Source organism: Poecilia mexicana, unplaced genomic scaffold (assembly GCF_051168715.1).
Source record: "Poecilia mexicana isolate PSO_F unplaced genomic scaffold, ASM5116871v1 scaffold_16, whole genome shotgun sequence".
Classification (NCBI taxonomy): Eukaryota; Metazoa; Chordata; class Actinopteri; order Cyprinodontiformes; family Poeciliidae; genus Poecilia; species Poecilia mexicana.
The window spans coordinates 18050149-18063656 of NW_028263385.1; the positions used below are offsets into that span (position 1 = coordinate 18050149).

The 13508-nt window shown below is 36.4% G+C and overlaps 1 protein-coding gene across 1 annotated transcript; it reads right to left on the minus strand.

Moving 5' to 3' along the window:
• Positions 1 to 2464: 2464 nt before the first annotated feature.
• On the minus strand, positions 2465 to 12845 carry hibadhb (3-hydroxyisobutyrate dehydrogenase b). Its single transcript, XM_088013823.1, has 8 exons — positions 12714 to 12845; positions 12099 to 12259; positions 11892 to 12001; positions 11684 to 11805; positions 4467 to 4600; positions 4200 to 4276; positions 3938 to 4094; positions 2465 to 3127 (listed from the first exon to the last, which is right to left on the minus strand). The coding sequence occupies exons 1-8, from the start codon at positions 12781 to 12783 to the stop codon at positions 2969 to 2971; spliced, it is 990 nt and encodes a 329-aa protein (XP_087869949.1). The 5' UTR covers positions 12784 to 12845; the 3' UTR covers positions 2465 to 2968.
• Between the last annotated feature and the right edge of the window lie 663 nt (positions 12846 to 13508).

Sequence of the window (13508 nt, forward strand, 5' to 3'; positions counted from 1 at the left end):
CAATTTCACCATTTACTTATTTATTTATTTTTAGAAGCTGTTATGTATACCCAGGCAAACCGAAAAGTTTAAAATGAAAACGCGTGGACTTGTCTGCACGTAAAGACCCGTATGATTATTAATAAAAATATAAATAGATGAAACTGGGAGGAAAAAAACATATTTTAATGGAGCTTTTAACAATCAGTCTAGTTTCGTGAGAAAGGCTAAATTCAGGGTGTAAATTTACAACCTAACCGGCGCGTTTTGGGACTTTAAAACTACAGATGGCACAAAACACGTGCAAAAGTGCTGCTTTGGGCTCCAAGTCCATGAGGGGATCTCAAAGGAGCTTGGCTCTTCACAGAGAATAGCAAAACTCAAAATATGTTGTTAAGCTCGTCAGGAATTAGTCTACTTTAACGTTTTTTTTTCTTTTTGTTTTTTTTTTAACTTTTTGAATAGAAATTCGTTAAAACTTGAAAAATCATACTTGATTATGATTTTAAATGTAATCTGTAATCTTAACAGCGTGGGTATGTCTTAAGGTTGCTAGTTCAATATTGTCTGCTGCTTTTTGAGCCACATTTCATCCACAGTACAGCTGCAAATTGCTTAATGAAGAAATAGAAATTGCCCCAGTTGTCCAACTCTACGGTGAAAACGTTGCAGTCTGGAATCCAGAGGCGGTTCTTGAATGAATGGCTTCCTGGACGAGCCTGTCCAAACACACACTCCACCCCCATCACAAACGTTATTCTGGAAAAGCAAAAAAACAAAATATCATGTCACGAACAAGCTGAAATATTTTTGATAGGATCAAAGTCATTCTGGATGGCTTTAATCACTGTAAGAATAATTCATTCCAGGTTTCATCACTCAAGACATGTTCTTTTTAGTATTTTTTATTTTTATTCCAGACAAATGCACTACAGCTTACAGAGTATGTCAAAGTTGTATTTTGTTTTATTTTTCAATTACTTGTATTTATTCTCTTAATTATCTACATAGCACAATTTTCTGCGATGAAGTCTGACAAGAAAGCAGTGACTCCTTAAAACACACACACACACCAAAAAAGACCTTTAATCTAGCATCAGGTAATAAGGTGGTGTCATCTGGTAAGTAACACGTACAGCTATATTTAATTACAATGAGCACACCACACCAGCACGCCTCTCATTACTGGATTTGTTAATAAGTAACAGAAAATGTCTTCAAGATGCAAAGAGGTTTTTGTTTTAATACACTGATGCGCCCCCAGGATCTCGCTGCTTTGGGCAGAAAACCTTACAACCCGTATTAAACTCGGACAAGGTCAGAGAAATAACAGTGTGTGTGCATGCCTGCAATTTATTCAATGCTGTTTTTTTGGTTGTTTCTTTTATTTAAACATATGTATGATGTAAACCACAACGGTGCTCCCAAGACAAATTCTAAGGGGTTCCTAAAACACTGGGATATCTATAAAAGTCACATAAAAAAATACAGCGTAATTTTGACCTAGATTGTCTTTGACCAAGTTGCAAAAAAAAAAAAAAAGGCATTGATATTCTCTACTATTTCACGATGTTTTTAATACATTAGTTTTTTGGGTTTTTTTTAAGTCTTTTGAGCGAGAATTGGACAGCCCAGTGCATGAAGCCAATTTAAGCAGCTTCCCTGCAGCAAGTTAACACATGGCAGGGAGCTGCACAGAAACCAAGGGGAGAAATTAGCTGCATTCACGTTCACTTCCCTAAATATCAGTCTGTGAGCATAATCTCATGCATATGGCAAAAATCCCAAATATCACAGCAAATCTGAAACCCCACACATACCACTGAGTGCACAAGGTTGTTATAAAGGGAAGTTGTTTTGGCTTGACGTGCCACGGCGGCAGCAGATGATCCGTGTGTCACAATCCGCTGCAGGCTCGAGACCAAAGTACTTCTCTGTTTAAGCAGATGACAGCACAGCTCTTAGCCTACAGTGCTTAATGGACTTTTTATGGCTCTGTCTTGTGATCGCATGACCCTTGGCACCTTGGCCTCTCAGCAGTTATTGGTAAAGCAGATCAGAAACATGCTGCAGTTCTCCTCTGGCCAACACGTGCGTGTGTGTGCATGCAATGCTGCGTCCGATTTCAGTGGGAGGCAACATGTAAATTGCATGCAATTTTCAAAGATTGTCCAAAAGGTTTCAGTAGAAACTCAGTTTGTGGACAAACATGGCAGAGAGTGAGGATCTCTCCAGGGAAGTGAGATAATCCTCTCACTGCAAAACCGCACGCTTTTCAGACAAGCTGAAGGCTAAATTCATTCTAATAAATAATGAAGTTAAGTTTGGAAATAAAGTAATAACATTTAAATTTGGTAGTAACAATATCAGCATTTTTCAAAGATCATTTTAGTTGCGGAAATAATAATTACAATAATATCTTTTACTTATTTCCGTCATGTTCACCTTCAGAGAAAAACATTAATAGAAGAAGGCACAGGCTAAATTATTTGGTAGGAAGCTGAAGACAATGAGTACTTTGTGTTTATTCTCCAACAGCATATTACATTTAAAAGTAACAACTCCAATGTCAACAGAAAAAACCTAGTGTGAACAGAAAGACCACTGTAAAGAAATAAAAACATGATAAATATGTGGAGACTAAAACCATATTGCAGTTATTCAGCCTTCACATAGTAATATAATCAAACTTTCAGGGATTTTTCCTCTGCAAGTGACAATTGACATGGGATTTAAACAGAAAGGAGTGTCATATATATATATATATTTATAAAAGCTTAATCACAGCTAAAGTTTAACTTCCAACATTACAGAAGTGCTCAAGTGACCCATCAGACTGTGCTGTAGTTCTCTAGGGCTTCACATATTTCCTAACTTTGGGCCGAAATAAAGTCTCTGTGTCACAATACACCCTCACTACACCGCTAGGTTAGTCCTGTGCAGGGCGAGGCACGTGGCAACGTCGTGGATGGGGTGGTGGAAGCGGATGTTACTGGCCCTCCTCTTCGCGCAGGAACTGGAACACGGAGGAGAAGTCTTTATTGGCATAACCGCGCGCACACATCATACGGTAGATCTGGTGGGCCAAGGAGCCGAGCGGGACAGGAGTCCTCGTGTTGGTGGCTGTGTTCTGTGCCAGACCCAAGTCCTATGAAAGAAGGAAAGAAATAAAGAAGGGGAGCAAGAAAGAAAGGAGAGAATGTAAGGCAAACATACATGAGAAAAAAACAACAGGACTTAAAATTTCATTCAGAAAACAAAACCACAAGCCGTAACACACGCCACAGCGTGCTCTGTCTGAAAGTAGCTCAACTACTTTACTGGATGGCTTCAAATGTTTTTCCAGAGTAAATTAAATTAAATTCTTAGTAGACTTTTCATAAAATTAGAGTAGACATATTAAAGTGAAAAATCGACTATGCATCAAATGAATTTTTACTTTTATGGAAAAGAAATATATATATATATATATATATATATATATATATATATATATATATATATATATATATATATATAAGAACTATACAGATATATTCCAAATAACCCCGTCTGTATTATTTTGGTAACTTTGTGGTGAAACATGCACTGATTCAGTCAGGTTGTTTTAACACACCAGGGTTGAGTTATAAATTTGATACTAGGTAAACATTTCTAATCAAACAATAGCTTGAAATAATCTGTGTGTCGAATTGTGGAAAGATTCAAAATATAAAAATATAGGAGTTGTTACATGATTACATCTCATCAGATCAGTTTTCATTCAATTTCTGACTTAAAAAGACCATGTATGAGTGCTTGTTGCAGAAAGTTGTGAGAATGCAAACAAAAAGAAATAATTATTTAAATTTAACATATATGACCCCACAGCTCAAACCCAGCATCTACTTTACCAAATTAACCATAAAAACAGCCCCCCCCCACCCTCTATTTATGAATGCGTGGTGAATAAACTGACCTTAGCCATCAGCTGTGTGCCAAAACCTCCCTGGTAGTTGTTTCCAGATGGGACTCCCTCCATGACTCCTGGCACTGGGTTGTAGGTGTCACTGGACCAGCAGCGGCCTGAACTCATGTTTAATATTTTGGCCAAAAGTTTTGGATCTAGTCCAAGTCTGTGGATGAAGAGAATGTGCTGCAGGGATTATATTTCAGCTACTTATGAACATACTTAATTATCCACTTCAATGTTTATTACTATTATTATCATCATCATCTACCTGATTCCCAAGTTCATTGTCTCTGAGGTCCCAATCATTCCTATGGCTAAAAGCATGTTGTTACAAATTTTTGCAGCCTGTAATCACATGAGCACATGAAAGAATTTAGAAACCAAAATACTTAAGATTATTGTCATTTGTGAGAAAATGTCCTTGTTCAACAACTGACTATCACACACATATGATACATATTTATCTTACTAAAAGGTTGTTTTATGAACAGGGAAACTCCATGAAACTGGACCAACACTAGGAAGGTAATCACACCTGTCCCGTTCCAACTTGACCGCAGTAAACCACATTAGCTCCCATGCAGCTGAGAAGCTCTTTGGCTGCAGTAAATTCCTCCTCCGCTCCTCCGACCATGAAAGTCAGTTTACCTGAACTGGCAGCGCCCACACCTAGAGAAGAAAAGTAAAGCATGTTTGCACATGTTGCTGTGACGATAAAGCCAGGTTTCATTAGCCAAAATTAACACTGAATCAAAAAAGGAGCACACTGCATCAACTAGGTAAAACTTAAATTGCTAATAAAAGTTTTAAAGGAGCAGTTCCAAGTCTCATATGTTGCGTGTTTATGTAATTTATAGGAAGTTTACATTTCATTAAAAAAAAACCCAAAGTGGATCAAACTAATTCACAGATCATATTTTCTCTCTCTTTCTTCATGCTTTTAATAATTCAGATTACTTTGATCTAATTTAATCTATTAGCCAGTTATAGAGTCATATCCAACAATTTTGTAATGTGCTAGAGAAAAAAAAATTGAAAATATGCATTACAGAAAACAGAGAAAAACAAACTGTGCAAAAATGTCTTAATCTAAAAAGAAGAAAGAAAAAAACATGTCTCTTCCTGACAGTGGATTTTTCAGAATAAAATAATCCTCTATTATAAAACAAAAACTAACCAAGAAAAATAGCTGGTAAGAGAATCTTGCAACAAAATTAACACGATTTTATTTTAAAAACAGAAATACTTTTACATTTATAATGCTAGTAAAATAAGCATCATAAATGCTTATTTATAATGCATTTATAATGCAGTATAACCACATGTTGCCAATAAGTCCAAGTATGACAGTAACTGAAAAACATTTTTGTAACATTTGTAAGAACAGATGCACATGCATGCATGAACTGAAGTTAAAGATTATGATCCAAATTCAATCTCAATTATTGAGTTTAAATTTAGTCATTGCCAATAAAACACACACACACACACACACACACACACACACACACACACACTAGATAAATGGTTTGACTCAGTGACTCAAACCATTTTTTTAAGCAGTTGTGCAGTCAGTGGAAGCCCTGAAAAAAACAGATGCATGAAAAGAAAATCTGACTGTCTGTTCTCACGCTGCTTTTCATTTAGATGCAGGAACAGCTGGTTCTGGTTCAGGTTCATACAGGGTTAAAATCTTGACACTATACAATAACCAGGTGCAAAACATATGGGTCCCAAAGACTTAGCCAGCACGGTCTTATAATTAATCCTTAAGTTTACAGGAAGCCAGTGGAGAAGTGCCAAGGTGAGTGTTAAAAGTTTCCCCTTCCCTAATCCTCAGACAAAGACTGCTCGAAGCATCTTGCATTAATGGACAGAAACAATGAGCTAAGTGTTGCAGAAGGCAACGCATATAAAAGAAGGAGGATCAACTGCAGCTACACAGTGTATCCTCAACATCTACATTTAACAAAAAAAACCCATCAGATTCTACAAATGAATCAAGATATATCCAAATGCAGGAGTTTAGTCAGTAACAGCACAATAAATGAAGAGAGTTGGAACATTTCACACTGTCAAAGTCTAGCAGGTATGAAAAGCACACTAAAGAAATGTTCTGATACAAGAGAAACTAGAATAAATCAGATTTCTGATGCAATAGTTCCACAGAATGAATCTGGAAAAGAAATTACAATTAAATCAGTAAGCTTAGTTTCCAAATGGTCAATGAGTCATGAGAAAACAATCTTGATTCACTCTAATTGGTAATAGGGGAAAAAAAGCAAAAACTAAATTATGGCGACATCCCTGATTTAAATTCCAGAAAGACCGCCTTAAAAGAAAAGTAGCATAGATTGTGTTTCTGGGCTCAAAAGCGCCTGAAAAAAAATAAAAAACACAATTACACAATCTGTCTTTTGGTCAAATTAATCTTATTTTCCTTAAAGGAATCAGTTGTACAGGGGGGAAAAAAGACAAAGTAGTAACAGCAAGTCCAAAATGTACTCAAATGGCATGGGGTTGCACCAGTTCTCCTGGAAAAGGCTTAATGTGCCGTTTTATGTAGAAGATGTACAACCTTGTGATTGATGGGACTATCAACATATGATTTGCAGACGTTAAACTCCTACTGCAGCACACAGCTGATCAAGACAGAAACAGGAAAACCTAAATCCAGTGTGCACAATCATAGGCAAATACGCATATAAATCTTTATTATAGTTGTAGAGTCCTACTATAAAACGGACTAACCTCAAAGAAAGGGACTGACATGGATGTAAGTGTTTTAGTTTTTTTTTTTTTTTTTTCTGAAGAAACGGCCACCTTCATTTAAAGTCTAAGGGTAAAATATTTACACTGTGAACATTAGAGATATTCCTACATAAAATATTTTTCTCATGTGGTGATGCAAATGTTAGAAGTCTGGTACAGAAGCTACAATGGAGTCATGGAAAACTGCTAACCAGTTTGGTGGCCTTGTTAAATAGGTAATTTAGTCAATTTAATTAGTTATTAGAGTTTTCAAGAAAGTACATTCAACATGACTGTCTCCCAAACATATATGAATGTATATGTTTGGCAGAACAAAATGAATAATATGATCCCTTTTACCATCTTCAGCCTCTGTCATTTTATAGCAACTACATGTTATAAAGAAGACACAAAAGGTAGGATAAGTATTTAAGACATGATCTATACCTCTCATAACCTCCCAACCTTAGGAAAATATTCCTAAGGTGCAACAAACATGAAATCATCACCAGCAACAACCCGTTGAGTCCATAAATGCAAATAAGTCATACCACTTCAATTATATGAACTCTCTCCCAGTGCAGTGTGTCAAAAAGCAGCCCCATACTATAGTAATATAATAATCCCACTTCCAAAATGTTCTGTTGGCAGGGTGTTTTTGGGATAGTTTGCGGTGCATTTTGACCTCCAAACATACATGGTGTGTATTTTAATATCCAAAGAGTTTGTTTCTCTTATCTGACCAGACTCTGTCCTCCCAGTATTTCACAGGCTTGTCTAAATGTTGTTCAGCAAACTTTACACACACTTCAACATACTTTTTCTTCAGCAGTGAAGTCTGTGGTGAGCATGCGTACAGGCCATGGTGGTTGAGTGCATTGCTTATTTTTCCTTTGAAACTATTGTACCTACTAATTTCAGCTATTTCTAGAGCTCTCCACAAATGATACTTGTCTCTTGCTCAACTCTTTAAATGGTTCTTTTCACCCCTCTCTTTAAATCTCGTGGGGAGCACATGGTAGTGGGCAGATTTTTGGTGTTATGATATTCTTTCCACTTCCAGATTATGGCCCCACTAATATTAAATGATATTCATTTGCACTAAGTGACAGGATTTCTGATTACTGATATATTTCAGCTTGGGTCAGGACTTTCAATGCCATTTTCCACCTATTTTTCTTCATGTGTTCAATCTTTTCCAGTTTCTAATTCATAATCTGTGGGAATCTGCGGTTCGTTCGTCTGCATGTGTGGGCTGGATGGGTTGTTACCAACATGTGCTGAGAATTTTATGTCAAATGCACCTTCAGAAATTTATTTACTTAGAAAATTGGTGCCGTGTTCAAAACTTATTTTACCAGCTATGTTCGACAACAGAAAAAAGACAGCTGCCTACTAAACATGAAACAAAAAACATCTTTAAGACACATGTTGATTTAATTATAGCAGTCTCTTCTTTCCACATGTGCTTTTATGTCTGAGCTTTAACCACTGCCACTGTATTTCTTTTAATCGCTGAGTGACAGACTGAGTTGTTCAAACATTTTTATTAAAAAGGACCAAAAGCTTGGGATTGATGTAAGTATATGCAGTTTAGTTTCCAGTGGTTAAATCACCACCACCACAAACAGACCTTTGGAGGAAAAATGCCAATTCATGTGGGCCATCATGGGAAGGAAGGATATAAATTTTTACTAATCTTCAGGGGCCAGCCATAAAACAGACCAACCTCAATTGAACATAAAGAGACTACTCTGACAAGACAAAGCAGCCATGGGAACCGGAGATTTATGTCAGGACATAAAATTACTGTGCCGTCTACCCTGATTTAAATGCATGTACATGTAAGGCTGTCACAATAATAACATTTCAAACTTGTCAGAGATACTAATATCCTTTCTTGATACTGCAATTTTTTTTGAAGGCATACGATACTTTCTAATTTAGAGCAAAAATTAAATCACAATATGATCATATTTTATTTAATTTGGGCAGCCAGTGAGTAGAGGACAACTCAGTCCTCATTTAGAAAAAAAAAAGAAGAATATTTAGAAGCGTGACATCCCAGTTTTGGCAAAACAGTAGACAGGATAACAATATAAATGTCAAAATCCTTTATAGTTAATGGTACCTTTGATTTACTTGGGTTCTAAACATAAGAAGCTATGTTTGCAACCAGAGCAGTGTTTTAAAAAAAGGAATACTGCACTGACAGCGGATGGATTGTTAGGGGTGAGCAGATCAATCTGCCCCAATGTCTTTAATTCTGGGTGATCGGCGATCAGTCGATACTTGCATGTGAAGCCGATCTTAACCACCAATCTTTTCTATAACAACAAGGGGCTGAGAGAGTGCTGCAATTATCAATAGTCAATCTACAATTGCCAACTTTGAAAGTATGTTGCTATATCTATAGAAACAAATCGGTGTAGGCTAAAATCAGTCAGGTTTTTTAGATATCGGCCAGAAAATTGCAATCGGGTAACATCCCTGGATAATGATAGGGGAAACGCTGGAGTGCATTTCATTTAATTTGCTTTTCAATTTGTTGCAGATACAAAAAAAAAAAAAAATGGAAATCTACCAAAGAAAATTTAAAGGTCATCCTACTCTAAAATAGGCTGCCTTGAAACAATCATTTGTTGTTTTTGAAAATGTTTTACAGATAAATATGGATCTGGCAAAGACAAAACATTTTCTACAGTGTGAACAAGGATTTAGTTAATGTAAATATATTCAGCAGGAGCTGAATCGACTACAGTTGCAGTTTAGGTTCTTCCTTGTTTCTGTTCAAATTGTCAGCTTCAGTGTGGCTCCGCCGTAACCTCTGTTATCAGTCACATCAAAGCAAAGTAAGGGAATTTTATTTGTCTAGCACATCTTCAGCAACAAGGCAATTCAAAAGGCTTTAATAGCCTTCAACACTTTTACAACTAAATAGTTGCTGTGTCCTTTACATGGCTTCTGCAAACTGCCTGCATGTCTTCAATTTCTATTAACAATGGCTTTCTTCTTGCCACTCTTTGATAAAGGTCAGATTTTTGGAGTGCAGAACAAATAGTTGTCCTGTTAACATGTTCTCCAAAGCTCTCGACTGCTTCAGTGACTAACGTTCTCCTTATCCATGCCTGTCAGTTGAGGAGGGACGTCAAGACATGGTCGGTTTGCAGCCGTACCATGCCCCTTTCTATGTCCAATAGTTGACTGAACAAGGTTGTGTAAGATGTTATTTCATATTACAGCCCCAAGCTAACTTTCCATACAACTTTATCCCAGACCTGATTGGAGTGTTCCTTGATTTGATGGTGTTACGTCACTAATGTTCTCTACAAAATACCTGAGGTCCTAATATAATTGTTCTATTTACTCTGAGACTGAATTACCCACAGGTGGACTATATGTCTTCATTAGATAACTTCTGAAGTGGCTGTACTATATTTTGTTTGAAGTACAAGACTTAAGGGGGCTAAATACACATCCATTTCACACATTTCTTTGAAAGACTTACAACCATGCATTATTTTCCTTCAGCTTCAATTAGCAATGTACTACTTTGTGTTTGTCTGTCACATAAGATCAAAGTGAAACAAATGAAAATGTGTGGTTGTAAAGTGACAGCATATACATGTTTAAAGGAGTACCAACATTTTTGCAAGACACCAAGTACATAACATTTTCTAAATTTGTGAATCACTCAAAGTTCTTTGACACAACATTATCACATAATTTTGGAGACTCACTGAGAACTTATTTCCCTGTGTAGTCTCCCAAAAGTATCAGAAAAACATTTTTTGTGCAGAAGTGGTATCATTCCACATAAAAAAAAACATCACAACAAAAGAATAACATTATGTTTAAACCACTGACAAAGACTGATGAAAATTCAAATGTTACGTGACTTACAGTTACCTAGATAATGGATATTTGACGCTTTCTACATCATCAAGTCTCGCTCTAGCAGGTTTATGTCTGTTTTGGTTCTAGCCAAGATGGGCGTGTCTCAGTTGGCAACATGTAGGCATAAAATGTGGGAACATGTGCGAGCTACGAGTGTGCAGGTGCTGTGGTCGATGCTCCAAGAACTTCATTTTATGCGTTTACCCTTGGCTGGGAAATTTCTTCAAAATCTCTTGGTATATTTATTTGCTGCAGGTTGCCCCATCCCGTTGGTGCTTGTACACATTCTTCCAAAATTACCGCCTTTACTCATCCAGTAACATAAATCCAAGGGACCAAATAACAAATGTTGCCAATAAATCGCTTGTGTGAAATATCTGGCCTGACTCAGCTTCCATCACCACTGAGGCGGTTCAAAAAAAAAAAACATGGAGGAACTACACAGGATATGCAAATGAAGATGAAGCTGACTGGGGCTGAAGAACAATACCAGGTGTGTGAAGAAGGAGCTTTTGAAACCAAATTTCTGTTATGCCCATTTGTAAACTGCAGGAGAATTAGGTCCACCTAATAAGCAGCTATGTCCAAACAGGTGTCTGTCTGTTTTTTCACAACACATATTTCATTCAGTATCTTCGTATGTTTTACAGTGTGCTTTGTCGGTCTTGGTCTCCTTCAATTAACAGAGGCCTGACAAATTACAGCACTGAAAATTCAGTTCCATTCTAACAGATTATGCATGTCTACATATCTGTTTATTTAAAAGAAATTGTGGTAAAATAACAATTCTATATGAAAAAATAAATATAATTAAACTGAAATGGTTGTCAGACTGGACAGTTTCTTCTTTAAATGTAAAAACAAAAAATGATATATCCTACCAGCCTCTTAACCTAATAATTGTGTCTGGATCAAGACCACTTCATATATTTCAAGCAGCTTGTGTGCAAATCGCTTGTGTGAAATACCTGACCTGACTCAGCTTCAAGTACTAGTATTTCTAGCTGGTACTAGAAATGCTAGTACCAACTTTCCTAAACAGCTGCACAGTGACTTTGATATTTTTTACACAACTAAAAAGAGAAAAATCTGTTTGAAATGTACCTCCTGATACAGGTGCATCCATAAAAACTGCCCCCAACTTCTCAGCAGCCACAGCCATTTCTTTAGAAACAGACGGGTCAATGGTGCTCGAGTCAATCAGGAGGGATCCTTTCTTTACTTTTCTGTTGAGAAAAAAAAAAATTAGATTAATTCATTGTAAGACCAAGTGATCTTTAGTGCAAACATTTAAAGAGAAATTAAATTGTACTTGAGAATGCCATTGGGTCCCGTGTACACATCAATGACATTAGGACTAGAGGGAAGCATGCTAATAATACGATCAGCTTTTTCTGCAACCTCTGCAGGACTGTCTACAATCTGTACAACAAAAGTAAAAACATTTAATGTTGCAAAACATGTCACAGAAATATATATACAGAAATATAAATGTAAGTCTATATTCAGCATACACTACCTGAGCACCCAGCTCTTGCACCTCTTTACAGGATTCTGGGAATACATCTGTTGCAATAACAGGATAGCCATGCTTCAGCAGATTTTTTGCCATTGGGTTTCCCATATTTCCCAGACCAACAAACCCCACGTGTGTTTTTGAGGCCATGGACCGTGTGAAAACTGTAACAAAATTATGAAATGGGTAAATATTAAGATGCACAAAATCCCATGTTATGCAAATTAAGACCGCGCATGCTTGATACTTCTTGTATAGAATTACGAATTATGCTACTGACAACAAAATATTCTAAGAAATTATCTGACAACAGTAGGACACATGATGGAATGTAGACGATTTCTATCACATAGGCTTTAAAAACCAAGAAATACTAGTACTAACCTTCTAATAGTTAAATATGAACAAAAACGCGATATTTAATTTGTAAAATAAGGTCGTAGAACAGCAGATACAATAATTCCAGCGGAAATTATCCCGAACTTTACCCAAAACATGTCAAGGTAAACCACTGTTGTGTCGCAAATAGCCTTCATTTAACTGCTTTGCTTTAAAAAAAAAAAAAAGTAGAATAGGACAGCACAAATGTACAAAGTCTTATTAATTAACTTTCCGTACCGCACGCAATGTCAACATGTTTCCGACATCGTCCTACTAGGCACAGAGAACCTCTCAGCACAGCGGCCATGCTTCTTTCCTCTTGACCTTAAGGGTGACGTAAACATACGTTCATGAAAGACAGCTGGTCTGTCCAATCAGATAACAGGATTACGCTGCACGGCCCTACAGTTTCAGCCAATGAGCACCAGGGGAGGGTTTAGGATGTACTACGTCACTTCAATGTTTCTTTCCTGCAGGTGGTGGGAGTTGTGTGTTTTTTCTGAGATCAGCATCGTTTTGCTGAGATCAAATTAATAATCAGAATAAGGACCCGTTGTATTTTTATTCTGTTTAACTTTGTTTTACTTCGGTTCCGATTTGCTCTCAATTCAATTCAATTCAATTCAATTCAATTCAATTCAATGTTATTTAATTAAGGACAGCACATTAATTAATATTACATGTGAAAAACAGAGCAACTGTTATTTTGTGCAAAGGTTTTCTAGACGTAGACCAATTTGCAAACCCTATCCTTAGTGTTGGATTTCTATTAAATGACAGCAAAAGTACAATTCAAAATTTCTGTCACTGTCACACACACCCAGACAACTACACTGAATTTTTGAAAGAAAAACATGTAAAATACATTTTAGAGATAGATAAAATATATATATATATATATATAGCTAATATACATATGTATGTACATACATATGTACATGTATGTACATACATACATACATACATACATACATACATACATACATACATACATACATACATACATACATACATACATACATACATACATAC

What these genes read in the sequence shown, in the direction of transcription:
- hibadhb (XM_088013823.1), bottom strand. Translation starts at nt 12,783, where the DNA reads ATGGCCGCTGTGCTGAGAGGTTCTCTGTGCCTAGTAGGACGATGTCGG. An exon ending in GGACCCAATGGCATTCTCAA is followed by an intron (nt 11,806 to 11,891) that starts GTACAATTTAAT and finishes TTTTCTCAACAG; the next exon opens with AAAAGTAAAGAAAGGATCCC. An exon ending in GCACACAGCTGATGGCTAAG is followed by an intron (nt 3,128 to 3,937) that starts GTCAGTTTATTC and finishes CTTCTTTCATAG; the next exon opens with GACTTGGGTCTGGCACAGAA.